The sequence below is a fragment of the Procambarus clarkii genome, chromosome 35 (genome assembly GCF_040958095.1).
Source record: "Procambarus clarkii isolate CNS0578487 chromosome 35, FALCON_Pclarkii_2.0, whole genome shotgun sequence".
NCBI lineage: Eukaryota > Metazoa > Arthropoda > Malacostraca > Decapoda > Cambaridae > Procambarus > Procambarus clarkii.
Window position 1 is genome coordinate 3,958,957 of NC_091184.1, and position 14,058 is coordinate 3,973,014.

The 14,058-nt window shown below is 40.7% G+C and overlaps 1 protein-coding gene across 1 annotated transcript in view; it reads right to left on the reverse strand.

The window, feature by feature from the left end:
- Window positions 1-13,066, reverse strand: part of LOC138371343 (uncharacterized) — a 58,101-nt gene extending 45,035 nt beyond the window's left edge. The window contains exons 1-2 of the mRNA XM_069336132.1: window positions 12,694-13,066; window positions 6,934-7,003 (exon numbers count right to left, since the gene is read on the reverse strand). Of these exons, the coding sequence (XP_069192233.1) occupies window positions 6,934-6,939 (6 nt within the window). The 5' untranslated portion in view covers window positions 6,940-7,003; window positions 12,694-13,066. The remainder of the gene's footprint in view (window positions 1-6,933; window positions 7,004-12,693) is intronic.
- Window positions 13,067-14,058: the final 992 nt, after the last annotated feature.

Consider the following 14,058-nt stretch of genomic DNA (forward strand, 5'->3'; position numbering starts at 1 on the left):
AAAATGCTTTTTTAACCCTGAACATGTCTATGTAAAAATAAATACAAAATTCCACTTACTTTGGCAGTGGGGACGTGGACAAGGTGCGCTGTGACGTCATCATGGCTGGTCGCCCGTACCAGAAACTCCCAGAAACAAGCGTGCAGGCCATTCAAGCATTGTGAGTTGCCACAAATATATTTTCAATTATTTGTTCTATGTATTTCCAATGCTGTTTTATTAGTTTTTTTATTGTATATGATGCATATTTTTGTTATTTACAATATGTATACAACAGAACGTTCATAATGTTCCATGGAACTGTGATACTGTGTGTCAGTAATGTATCCACAATGTTTATTGTTGCAATATTACTTGCTAAAAATTCACTAAGATTACAATATGTATAGTTTCACACACTATTTACACACTAACACACTGTATTACACAATCAGTACTTTGGAAGTGAGTAATAATCAATGAAGTAGTCCATGGTACAAAGCGCGACTTCGCTCTCGTTGCACCAGGTACTGATAGATTTTCGCTGTTTCTTTGTTCTGTGTGCTTGCAAATAACGCACTCACGTACACCCTTGGCTTTAGTACTTGTAAGTTGTAACAAACTAGGCTGTTGTAAGAATTATTCCAGAAGATTCCAGAAGTTCGAGTAGGGACCTGACCTCTCAACAACGCCCAGTCCCCTGGGAATTAGCAGGTCTGAGTCACAAATGGCGGGCATCTTTGTTCATAATTTTGTATAATGAACCATCCTATAGTATTCAGTAATTTAGAGAAATTAGCCTTTATTCATTTTGCATTAAAATTGTATTGTATAATAGTACTGGGTACAATATCAAGAGTATTCTAATTATTGAGTTTAAGTCACCATCAGTGACGTCACGAATCAGATCTAACTTTTAAGGCGGAGTGACCGGCGGTCATAGGTCATCAGGGGTTGACAGGTCTACTATTTCTCAAAGTTTTAATAACCATCTTTGTGATCGGGAACAGCTCTGCCGTTAGAGGCTTGTGTAATTTAATTTCAGTAAAATAATTCAACCAGTCTGGATCAATTAAGTACAACAGAGGTTAATTGTTATAACTTAAACCTTGCTAGTAACTTTGTGAAACTTTGACTAGGCGGAAGGTTACAATGGTCTGTCTGGGGTAGACCAGACAAGGGAGAGATCAGTGTGGAAACGGGAGCAGCTGGGATAAGAGGCCAACCATCTTACCTCTCCCCAAGACCAGCCAAACATCTAGAGCTGTGGTCGCCCAAGGTATAGTTGCTATTGTTAATTATAGGGATAGTCTTCTCATTTGCCACTCAGGTCAAGTAGGGAGTGTTAAAGTGACAGGGAGTGAACATATTTAGATTTTGTTTTAGTTTTCTTTTAATAAATTAAATTTGTTAATATTTTGCATTTCATTATTTCCATGTGTTTTATGTGTAAACTTGTCCTGGTCACGTGGTCCACACGAGGTAAAGTTGGATTGGGCGCCGATTCTAACATCGAATCGGAATTATCATTACCGTGTAATTTATTCCACACTCAAGGTCATCGTATATAGTGGGGATCAAGCCCCTAGGTTGATTAATTAGCGTGATCGATCCAGACCTCGATCATTGCTCTTGTGTTACTGGTCTGGTGGTGGCAGCGTAGAGGCGACTCTAGGGTTTTGCTCAGAGCCTAGGTCACGTCATACTGGGTGTAGAATCCTAAGTCGGTCAATCGTCTTAGGACCACGTGGCGTGGAGTTGGCTTTGGTAAAAGTTTTGGAGTCCCTTGGTAGAGAATAAAAAGTAAAAATACGGGTAGAGGGCAAAGAAGGAAGAGAAGTAGAGAGAGAGAAACCCAAATCCGTGTTACAAAGTGGTATGTAGCCGAGCTCGTAATGCATAAGGTAGTCTTGAAAATATTGCTTTGTAAGGTCCCTGACTGGAAGATTCAGTCATTTACAGCAAGTGTCAGTCAATCTAGAAGAGATTCAGCCATTCTGGAAGAGATTCAGCTAATCTTGAAAATATCTATGGAAAACACCACCATGGAAACCGCTAACACTGTTCATCTATGCTACTTGTATCAGATGCATCATCACTGAACCCAGAAAACGATTCATCTATGTATCCCTTATATAAATTGGAGATGGCATAGGTGGGCATGGGTGGCGTTCACAGCTACAACTGGATACGCTCGCTGTATCATCCTAATAGGTGTGGTATAACTTGCATCCGACCTTTGTGTTAGGTCCTTATTGCGCCTAGCTTCATCAATATCATGACCTTTATGTTCTTTAAGCTATAAGGTCTGAATTTCACCGACAGAGAGCGATCTTTCAACACTGCGTCGGACAGGTGTTTGGGAGCCAGAGGCGTGTGCACCACCCCATGGTTACTCACTCAATACTAACCCAGCGAGCAGCCCTAGGACATTCTGGGAATTTTTTTCAAAGAAAGCTGCCTCTCACTGGTCCTCCCCTCCCAAGAGTTCATTTTGTATCCAACCTACCGCGAGCGTGTTTTGACCGTGTACAAAAAAAAAACTTTTGTCGGTGGGGACAGTTATTGGCGAAAAGCATTTGTCGTTTGGCACAGAGCAGTGGTTAAGGTGTTATGCGCACCCCTTGATCGAGCGAAATTAGGCGCTAATGCATTTCAGAGGGTTAATACACTCAACAAAACTGGTGAATAATACCATGACTAATACAATCAACATCACTGGGTAATGCCAATATGATGAATACACTCACCATCACTGGGTAATGAAAACACCAAGAATAACCCTTGTGTGGCTCCGGGCTATTTAGCATTTGTCACCCACAGGCGCATACCAAAAAAAAAAAAAAAAATTTTTCTTCCCAACCTGTTAAGTCGTGTTCCCTGACCATGAGAACAAAAAATTCAATTGAACTTACCGACGACGTAATTGAGCCGACAAGATGGGAGATGACGTCACACCATGCATGATCGCTCATGCACGGTGTGTCCCAGAGGCGTCGTGCGCGGTCTTCAAGCAGCCAGAGTTGCCACGAATTTATTTTCGCGGCATTATTTACAGTGTTTAGGCCTATTTTATTAGCAATATTAGTCACAATTGTGTTGCACATAATGTTACATCACAGTCATTGTCAATAAATGTTACATACATCGAGTATACACATGTGCACACAAATGTTTTCCATTATGCCATTATATTATGTATCACAATGTTCATTATTATATGTACACACAAGCATGCACTATGTACAGGCTTTTGCACTATTATTGCACATTTAGAATTCTTAGAGAGAGTGGTAGTCGTTGAAGCAGTCGACAGCACACAATGGAACTGCACACGCTTCACACCATGTTTGCACCACTTTACGTTTCTGTACTCTCCTTTTTGTTGTTTTACATACTAGGCATTCATGTTGGCCTATTGCACGCTTTCCAGCTGGTGGCAAATGTTTTAGTCTGTGTTGCTGAAAGGCCTCCATGTGAGCAAGCGTGGGTGTTACAGCATGCTGCAACACTGGGTTCATGATTGGTCTTTGCATGCCAGGGACATCTTTACCAAGCTTTGCTAATAACTGTGTTGCAAGTGTAAAAGCAAACGCACGGAAACTAGGTTTACGTCCAGTTTTCACCAGATACATATTATAGCAGTTCAACATGCTCATGTCAACATGATGGAAAAAATCTTTTTTCGTCCATTTCAATGTTTTCCGCACACACTCGATAGTGCCAACCATCATGTTAGCCTTATTAATCAAACGCATGTTGATATTACAGTATAGTCAAGAACACAATCTGGCTTATATACTGGTTCTTTCGTTACACAGTTCACCTTGCCACTGTTCAACATTGTACCCTCATGAATGGTTGTCAGCATGTTCACTTCTCTCTTGTCTTTCCACCGAACCGAGAGTATTTGATCACATTTCCGTAACTGGCACTCACCAACTGAGAGTCTACAGTCAAACACTGGCATTTCCCTCCTTCGTGCCTTTACTGTGCCAACCAATCCAGTTCTATTTTCAACCAAAAACTTAGTTAGCAATGGACTTGTATAGTAATTATCTGTGTATAAGATGTGGCCCTTGTTCATCCATGGTGCCATCAGTGACTTCACCACACTACCCGAGAAACCATGTTCGTCGTTACCGGGAATGTCTACATCACTAGCTGAATACAGAATCATGTGTAACACATATCCTGTTTCACAGTCACACAGTACAAAGAATTTCAATCCAAATCTGTTTTGTTTGGAGGGAATATACTGCTTGAATGAAACATATCCTTTGAAAAGCACAAAGGATTCGTCAATCACCAGCTTCTGTGCTGGTACGTAAAAATCTCTGAACTTATCAATCACTTCATTCATATAGTGTCTCACTCGCCAAAGTCTATCATCCTCTGCCCGGTCCTCATTACATGCAAAATGCAGACACCTGAGGAGTATATGAAACCTATCTCGGGATATATATTTCCCTAAGAAAGGTGTTGGAATAGTCAGATCTTTGCTCCAGTAATCTGTGATAGCGTGTTTGACACAGTGCTTCATCAACATACATATTGCTAAAACACATACATTTCACCTACATTGGTGGTTTTCCAATGTTGCAATCATGAAAATTCTGTTATCTCTCTTCTAATGAGATGAGCCGCATGAAGGTTCGTTTGGTGTACAATATATTCCATGAGCAGCTCATCATAGAATGCTGTAAAATAAAATAGGATATGAGTGTAAAATTCACTCATATCCTCTCCATTATCAGGAAAAAGCTCGGTAATCCCATCTTTATTGTCAAAGGCAGGAATTCGAGGAACAAAACCAGCACCATCACTCCACACTAGTACACCTGGTGTCCTGCGAGATGCAACAGGGGCACGACGGCGAGGAAGTGACGTACACAGCGGACCAGGAGCTGAAGCCCGTTTACGCACAGTACGGCCGCTACGTGCACATAAGGTGGAAGCACGTGAACATCACCACACTACACAGTACCCCATAAAAGGTTGATGCATAAGCTGGAGAAACAGGCAGGAGTAACTGGTAGCGCGCTCCAGTGGATAAGGGAGTACCTAAACAATAGAAAGCAGAGAGTTACAGTGAGGGGTGAGACCTCAGACTGGCGTGAAGTCACCAGTGGAGTCCCACAGGGCTCTGTACTTGGACCTATCCTGTTTCTGATATACGTAAATGATCTCCCAGAGGGTATAGACTCATTCCTCTCAATGTTTGCTGACGACGCCAAAATTATGAGAAGGATTAAGACAGAGGAGGACAGTTTGAGGCTTCAAGAAGACCTGGACAAGCTGCAGGAATGGTCGAACAAATGGCTGTTATAGTTTAACCCAAGCAAATGTAATGTAATGAAGATAGGGGTAGGAAGCAGGAAACCAGATACAAGGTACCATTTGGGAGATGAAATACTTCAAGAGTCAGAGAGAAAGACCTGGGGGTTGGTATCACGCCAGACCTGTCCCCTGAAGCTCATATCAAGAGGATAACATCAGCAGCATATGCCAGGTTGGCTAACATAAGAACGGCCTTTAGAAACTTGTGTAAGGAATCTTTCAGAACATTATATACCGCATATGTCAGACCAATCCTGGAGTATGCGGCTCCAGCATGGAGTCCATATCTAGTCAAGCATAAGACTAAAATGGAAAAGGTTCAAAGGTTTGCCACCAGACTAGTACCCGAGCTGAGAGGTATTAGCTACGAGGAGAGACTACGGGAATTAAACCTCACTTCGTTGGAAGACAGAAGAGTTAGGGGGGACATGGTCACCACATTCAAGATTCTCAAGGGAATCGACAGGGTTGATAAAGACAGGCTGTTTAACACAAGGGGCACACGCACTAGGGAACACAGGTGGAAACTGAGTGCCCAAATGAGCCACAGATATATTAGAAAGAACTTTTTTAGTGTCAGAGTGGTTGACAAATGGAATGCATTAGGAAGTGATATGGTGGAGGCTGACTCCATACACAGTTTCAAGTGTAGATATGATAGAGCCCAATAGGCTCAGGAACCTGTACACCTGTTGATTGACAGTTGAGAGGCGGGACCAAAGAGCCAGAGCTCATCCCCCGCAAGCACAACTAGGTGAGTACACTACCCGAGAACATCACCATCACTACACTACTCTTGGTGCCTCGGCGGCGTGTTCCATGCGGCGGCGCTTGGCTGGGCGAGACACTGCTGACGTAACAAATTCTTGCCCAGTAACACCACTGGTACTGGCACCAGGCTCGGTAACACTATGTTCTGATTCCACTTCACTAAAACCAGAAAAAGAGTCACCTTCCTCTGACTTGTTACCGAAAATATCCTCAGACTCTAAATAATCACATGAACTGTGTGGTCGAGGGTGAACTGGAGTAGACACTGGGCTAAGTGGTATGGGTGAGCATACAGTATAGGCCTCGCCATGGGAGGCGGCTGTATCTCATTTTCACTGTCAGTGCTACTATCATCGGTCAATTGTGTGTAGTCTTTATCAATATCAGTTATCAAAATTACTTTCCTCACCATCAGAAAATAATTCACTGGTTATTTGCTCTTGGACGAGTGATTGCGTGGTGCGCGCCCGATAAGCGTTCGGCCGTGCGCTCGACATGGTGGCTGCTGGGTAACTGATGCCTCCCACGCGATGGTAGTGTGAGCTGGATTTTTTTTTACAAAATGGTGTCTGTTTACTATAACCCCTAAGCAGCGTATGGGAGTCCCCTCTACCCGCGGGCCTTTCAAATCTTGCGCGGTACTCCAATGCATCATATGATGTGGAGCACAAGTTACTGCAAGTCACTTAACCCATCATATGATGTGTTGCGCACTTAAAGGGTTAATACGCTCAGCATCACTAGTTAATGGCAACATAATAAATATACTTACCATCACTAGTTAATAACAATATGATACACACACACACACTGGTAGTACAGTAAGAATAAAACTGTCCTTACCATCATTAATGGGCAGAAGTTGTGTCTGCTATCGTCCTTGGGAGCCGAGCAGAGATGGAAGCAGTATTACCTATTAGGCAAAATAAAACAAATTTAAGGTTTCTATGACTAAATTTTTCCCACCAAAACATAGTACATTTTTAGAAAAATTTAATAATATTTTTTAGGTATTGTACTTTGAGCAAAAGTAAGGAGGGTGGGCAGGAGTAAGGAGGGTGGGCAGGAGTATGGAGGGTGGGCAGGAGTAAGGAGGGTGGGCAGGAGTAAGGAGGGTGGGCAGGAGTATGGAGGGTGGGCAGGAGTATGGAGGGTGGGCAGAAGTAAGAAAGGTGGGCAGGAATAAGGCGGGTGGGCAGGAGTAAGGAGGGTGGGCAGGAGTATGGAGGGTGGGTAGGAGTAAGGAGGGTGGACAGGAGTATGGAGGGTGGGCAGGAGTAAGGAGGGTGGGCAGGAGTAAGGAGGGTGGGCAGGAGTAAGGAGGGTGGGCAGGAGTATGGAGGATGGGCAGGAGTAAGGAGGGTGGGCAGGAGTAAGGAGGGTGGGCAGGAGTAAGGAGGATGGGCAGGAGTATGGAGGGAGGGCAGGAGTAAGGAGGGTGGGCAGGAGTAAGGAGGGTGGACAGGAGTATGGAGGGTGGGCAGGAGTAAGGAGGGTGGGGGCAGGAAAGGGGAAGGGGGTATGGGCGGGTTCTCGGTTGCCTCCCCTCCCTCTCTAACAGCCTACGTAATACAAACCACATGCATTAACCCTAAAGCTGCTACAGCCTGGGCTGTAAAAGCTGGGGCTGGGCAAAAAATATTTGAATTATGTGAAAATTAATATTAAATGTTAGACAAATCTCCAACTTATTGGCATAAGCGTCATGCAAGTTTCATCCTAATATTTTCAAAAATGTATTTTAGACAATTTTTTTTTAAAAGGAGAACATTTTGTTGATAAGGAGAACAGCTCCTATTAACTGGAACTGAGGGATAATGCAGTAATAAAGAGATGCAAGCACTTGTCCAATGTACAAAGAAGAATAGTAGCAAGAAGTATCCACAAAGTGGATATGCAGCTGGTGCCTGTATACCATTGCTGAGTAATACATAATAATACCAATAATAATGAGTGTGTTATCATGCTCTATTTTGTTATATATCATAAAAATGCATTGCCTAATGTTAATTTCTGTTACTTTCACAAATGTCCAATTTTTTTTTTTTTGGGGGGGGAGGAGATTTGTTTTTTCTCCTTTGTTTATTATCAGATTTTGTTGTAACCTCTACATCCTGGAGAGTGCATACCCATCCCTAACTATGTCAAGATAGAATGAAATTGGTCATCAAATAAATCAGTCACAACTGGCAGAACTTGGGACTGAATTTTGTTACCGAGTTTTTCAGATTTCAAATTCTATTTTCTTTGTATCTATAGGTGGTTTTGATGATTAGGGCTTTATAACTTTTATACAGAATACATTTTTATCCCTTAATTAAATCCCTAGTTAATAACTATATTTTGTTTCTTGGGGAGGGGGGGTATTTTTTCTTGACATCATTACAACACATATTGACCTACAAGTTTCGCATATTCGAGTACGAATGTCAAACTACCTTTATTAAAACTAATAAGTAAATTAATGAATAAGAACTAAATTATTCATTGTCAATAACTTCAACTTCAATTATCTCTAAAACTAGAGTTTCAACTTTGAGTCAGCTTCAAAAAAATTCAGTTTCTGACCAATTCTCACCATTTTTACAAATAATGTGCACAGCTGTCTGTTCTATAATCTTATTAGAATGGATTTTTCCCAAACCCTACATGTTTGGAGTTATCAATTTTTTTTCTAGGTTTGGCGTATAATTCAAATGCCACATTGACGATTTTTTTTTACAGTAAATTAAACTGAAAACATGTATTCTAAATCTATGAAAATGAAGATCATATACTATTCTGAGAGCATAATAACACCAAAGGAATAATTGGTGATAGTTTATATTTTTGCAGTTGATTTCAAAATCTGATATTCTCAATAATCACTTTTATAATTATTTTTTATTTTCTTATTTTTTAAGTTACGTTTGTGATCATTTAGACAAAGTTGCAGGATTTGCAAGTATGCACAAAAAATTGGAAAGCATTATAGCAAATTTGAGAAACTGAACTTTTCCATCAGGTCCTGTCGTATATGCTCCCGAAATATGGCATATTTGGTTCTGAAACGCTATACGTGCTAGTGGCTTTACAAGAATGGTAATTTAACTTAATTTCTATATTCTCTCTTAACCCCCCAATGTAACTTCTTGTATATAAATAAATAAATAAATATGTATGCCATGCACAGCTTAAGGGTTAATACAGAACTGTACTGAATAAAATGTATATAATGTCAAACTAACAATAATAATATTTTTAATAAAACAATTTGTAAGTTGATTCTATTAGAAATGCAGCTGAGAGACTTGCTGTAAAGTTAAACATAGACAATTTCAAGGCTAGCACTAAATAGGTATGTCGATTTAAAGAGAGTTAATACATCATTAACATGAAAATTTGTGGCGAGGCATTAAGTGTAGATGTTGGAAGTGCTAATGCATATAAGCATAAACTTTCTCAGCACATGATATCTAATAATCAAAGCTGGTTTTAAGTGTACAAAGCAGATAAAAATGGCTTTATCTGAAAGATATGTATATGATAAGATATATGATAAGACATTTAACTGAAACTATATATTATGAAAGATATTTTAATGAAGCTCACAAGAAAGAAACAAACTAAGATTCAAAAGTTTTGGTATGGTTTCACAGTAGGCCTACAGGACCAGCACCCAGCACTAGCAAGGACTCACCTTCCGAGGATGCCCAGGCAACTGGACCAGCACCCAGCACTAGCCATAACTTACCTGGGAGTACCAATTGAGCTGTACAGCACAGTTCTAATGACATTAAATGTACAAAGTGTAGTTTATATGATACAAGTGTACTGCAGTAGTGTGATTCTAGTGGTCTGTACTTTATGTACAGACTGTAGTGTATAATGTACATTTGTTAGAAAAGTTACTGTTCTTTAAACAATTTATATTCATATGTGTGGCACTCTCAGGATATTAAGGCTAACAAAGTTTGCACTACAAAACTCAACTGGTAGGGTAAGTACAGTACTGTAACGTGCAATATCAATTTATTTCATTGCAATACAAATTCTTTATTATTTAAATTTTTCATAAGGCAAATGTGGACTGGCATATGTATTAATGTGATTGTATTTTTTTTTGGGGGGGGGGGGAAAGGAGTTGCTGGGGCCGAACGGATGGAATGAATTCCACACTGGAATGAATCGGCTATGCCCCATATAGTTCATTCAAGCAAGTACACACATTTAATTTCTACATATACTATCAACATTTAATGTCATCTAATTTCAGGCATTTCTTTGATAAAGTGTTTACTCGTGTCCTTTATGATCTTGGTTATTTGAAAATGTTGGCCAAATTAACCTTAAATTATAGTATGTTACTCTATGTTCAGATATGTTCAGAGAAAATGTTATGAGGAATAGTTCACTTGCTTTTCTAAATTACACCTTGTATTTCCATTCTATAATTAATGTAAATAAACTCCTGTACTGTTGCTAGAACTACTGACTCCATAATGTAATAGTCTATGCTTGTCATCCTTAAGTATCACCTTCTTTGTATTAATTTTTTATTTTCCTTGAACATTCTCATTTTGTTAGCTTACTTCTCTAATAGTATTAAGTGTTTTATCCCATCACAACTTTAATTAAAAATTTTTTATATTATTATTAATTTTGCCCGAAACGCTTTGCGTAATAGTGGCTTCATTAGTATGTGTAACTTCTGTCCCTTCAATTGAACAATATTCTTATGTTCTTTGTACACACAATCTTTTGAATAAATAATAATATTATTATTATTATTTACACAGAAAATCACACTAAAGTGATATACATCAATGAGAAAATTCCCTCGGGCTGTGAGATGATGCAAACCTGCAATGTTTGCATTACCTCACAGCCTCAGTGGATTGTTCATTGATGTATATCACCTTAGTGTGATTTTCTGTGTATCTGAAGTTGAGCATACAGTGTTGAACTACAGTACTTTATCCTTCACCTGAGTGCTTGGGGGTCTTACATAAAACTTGGACTGGCTTCAGACTGTGATATCAGGATATCACAGACTTCCTGTGATATCAGTAGAAATCCGATTGTAAGAAAGTCAGTGGTGGTACAGTGGTAGAGTATGCAGCTGGCAATGCCTTGGTCATGGGTTTGCAACACTACACAGTCCCAGTGGAATTTCTCATTATTATTATTATTATTATAAAAGTTATCATTATTCAATAGGCCAATGTCCACACCCCAACAATGCCATTGGCATATAATTTACCCCAACAATTCTAATGGCCTACATCTACACCTCCAACAATTCCAAAGTCCTATTTCCATACCCCAACATTATTGTTGAAGAAAAAAAATTGCTGTTTGTTGACCAACTTGTATATTGGCTATTTTCTACCATGTTCCCCCCCTTTTTTCATCTTTTATTATTTTTATTTTTTCCTTTCAATGCAATTATACTTTAAGCTTAATTACTATTAAGTTTTAGTCTAAGTGTTTTTTTCCCCCCCATACCTTGCCCGAAACGCTATGCGTACTAGTGGCTTTAGGTATTGTATGTACTACCTCTATCTTTAAATCAAACAGAATGTTTGTACTGTAACTCTGCAACTATGTATGTACTTTTCCTAAATAAATTTTTATTATTTTTATTATTAACAATTGTATGTTGGGGGTGTAAGACAATGGTGGAGCAGAAAGCTCAGTACTCACTTCCCCCCTTCAGAGCAGGAGAGATTGCTGAAATAGAGGGAATACAGAGAACATATACGGCACGCATCGTTGAGATAAAACACCTAAATTATTGGGATCGTCTCAAAGCTCTCCGAATGTACTCTCTAGAAAGGAGACGAGAGAGATACCAAATAATATACACATGGAAAATACTGGAGGGCCAGGTCCCAAATCTACACAGTAAAATAACAACGTACTGGAGTGAATGATATGGAAGAAAATGCAGGATGGAACCTGTGAGGAGCAAAGGTGCCATAGGCACAATCAGAGAACATAAGAGCAAAGGCAACTGCAGACGGCCTATTGGCCCATACGAGGCAGCTCCTATCTATAACCACCCAATCCCACTCATTTACATGTCCAACCCGCGCTTGAAACAATCGAGGGACCCCACCTCCACCACGTTACGCGGTGATTGGTTCCACAAATCAACAATCAACAACCCTGTTACCGAACCAGTATTTACCCAAGTCTTTCCTAAATCTAAATTTATCCAATTTATACCCATTGTTTCGTGTTCTGTCTTGTGCTGATACTTTTAATACCCTATTAATATCCCCTTTGTTGTGTCCATTCATCCACTTGTAAACCTCTATCATGTCACCCCTAACTCTTCGCTGTATAAACATCAGAGGTCCACGGTTGTTCAACGTTCTCCCAGTGACTATAAGAAATATTGCCGGAACAACCGTGGACATCTTCAAGAGAAAACTGGACTGTTTTCTAAGAGAAGTTCCGGATCAGCCAGGCTGTGGTGGGTATGTGGCCCTGCGGGCCGCTCCAAGCAACAGCCTGGTGGACCAAACTCTCACAAGTCGAGCCTAGCCTCGGGCCGGGCTTGGGAAGTAGAAGAACTCCCAGAACCCTATCAAGCAGGTAATGCACTCAAGTACTTACGGAGGATGATGAGAGTGCGAGAAACAAGGTGGTCAGGTGGAGCCAGTGACTCCTTCCTTCAACAGTTTTGTCTCTCCCTCGTGGTATATCCTCAATGTCTTCAGTGGTGTGGCCTCACCACACACTTACACTGCCATAAGTGTCCTGAGAGTACTGTGGGAGGGACAATTTGGCGGGTATTGTGGACACAGGTCTTTAAGACAGGCGAACTTCACGAGTCGTGGAGACGTCTATAGCAACCTTTGTTGTGATGACGTCACTCGCTCGCTCGCTTACTCGCCACGGTGCTCTTCCCATTTTCTTTGGTTACTGATCTTTGCCGACCTTTAATTAACCTGAGAGCCACTAATATTGGTGGCCTCAATGAGGACAGGAAGTTGGCGGCTTGTCAAAGGTCCTACCCATTTGCCTGGACGATCTTTTCTATCTGTATTTTAAAACCCAGTAGAGTTTTGGCGTTTACCTTACCTACTCTTTGGCGGGTAGGCTGTTCCACGGGTTTACCACCATACGGGAGAAAAAGCCTCTCCTGTTTTCTGTCCTACATTGTGGCTTGTTGAGCTTGAACCCGTTGCTCCTCGTTCGTGTTACATCTGACCTTGTGAAGAAAGTGTCCGGATCAACATCGTCCAAATTGTTTAGTATTTTAAGTGTTTCGATGAGCTCCGCCCTGTCATGCCTGGTTTGCTGTGTTGTTTGGCCAGTGGCCCTCAACCCTTCCTGATACGAGAGATGACTAAGCTCTGGTATGATTTTTGTTGTCCGGTGTTGCATCTTCTCCAGAGCAGCTATGTCTTTCTGAAGATAAGGTCTCAATGCCTGTATGCAATAATCCAGGTGGGGGCGCACCAGAGACTTATACAATTGAAGGACTACTTTAGTTTACTTGAAGGTAAAGGCACGCTTGATTATTCCCAAAGTTTGGTTCGCTTTTTTATTGCCGCTCCCACTTGTTGTGCAACATTTAGTGAATGATGGATTCTGATTCCAATGTCGCATTCTTCATCTATCTGTTGTAAGGTAAAGCTGGCAATTTGGTAGTTTGGTAGTTGTGACGTGGAATGTTATGCCCTACAGGCAAGGTCTTGCATTTATCGACATTAAAGAGCATTTGCCAGTCATCTGACCATTGGTGGAGTTCATGTAGATCTCTTTGTAAGGTCTCAATATCACTTTCACTTCCTTCTTTATCATAGATCTTAGTGTCATCTGCAAATGTGTCATCTGCCCAACATTCCATCTCCCAGAATGAACAGGACCAGCAAAAGCTGCTTGACTATGTTATTGTGTCGTCCCAAAATATTCCTGTGGAACGTGAAGGTGAAAAGTGTATTGAAATAGTTCAGGCTCTCATAAAAGACGAAT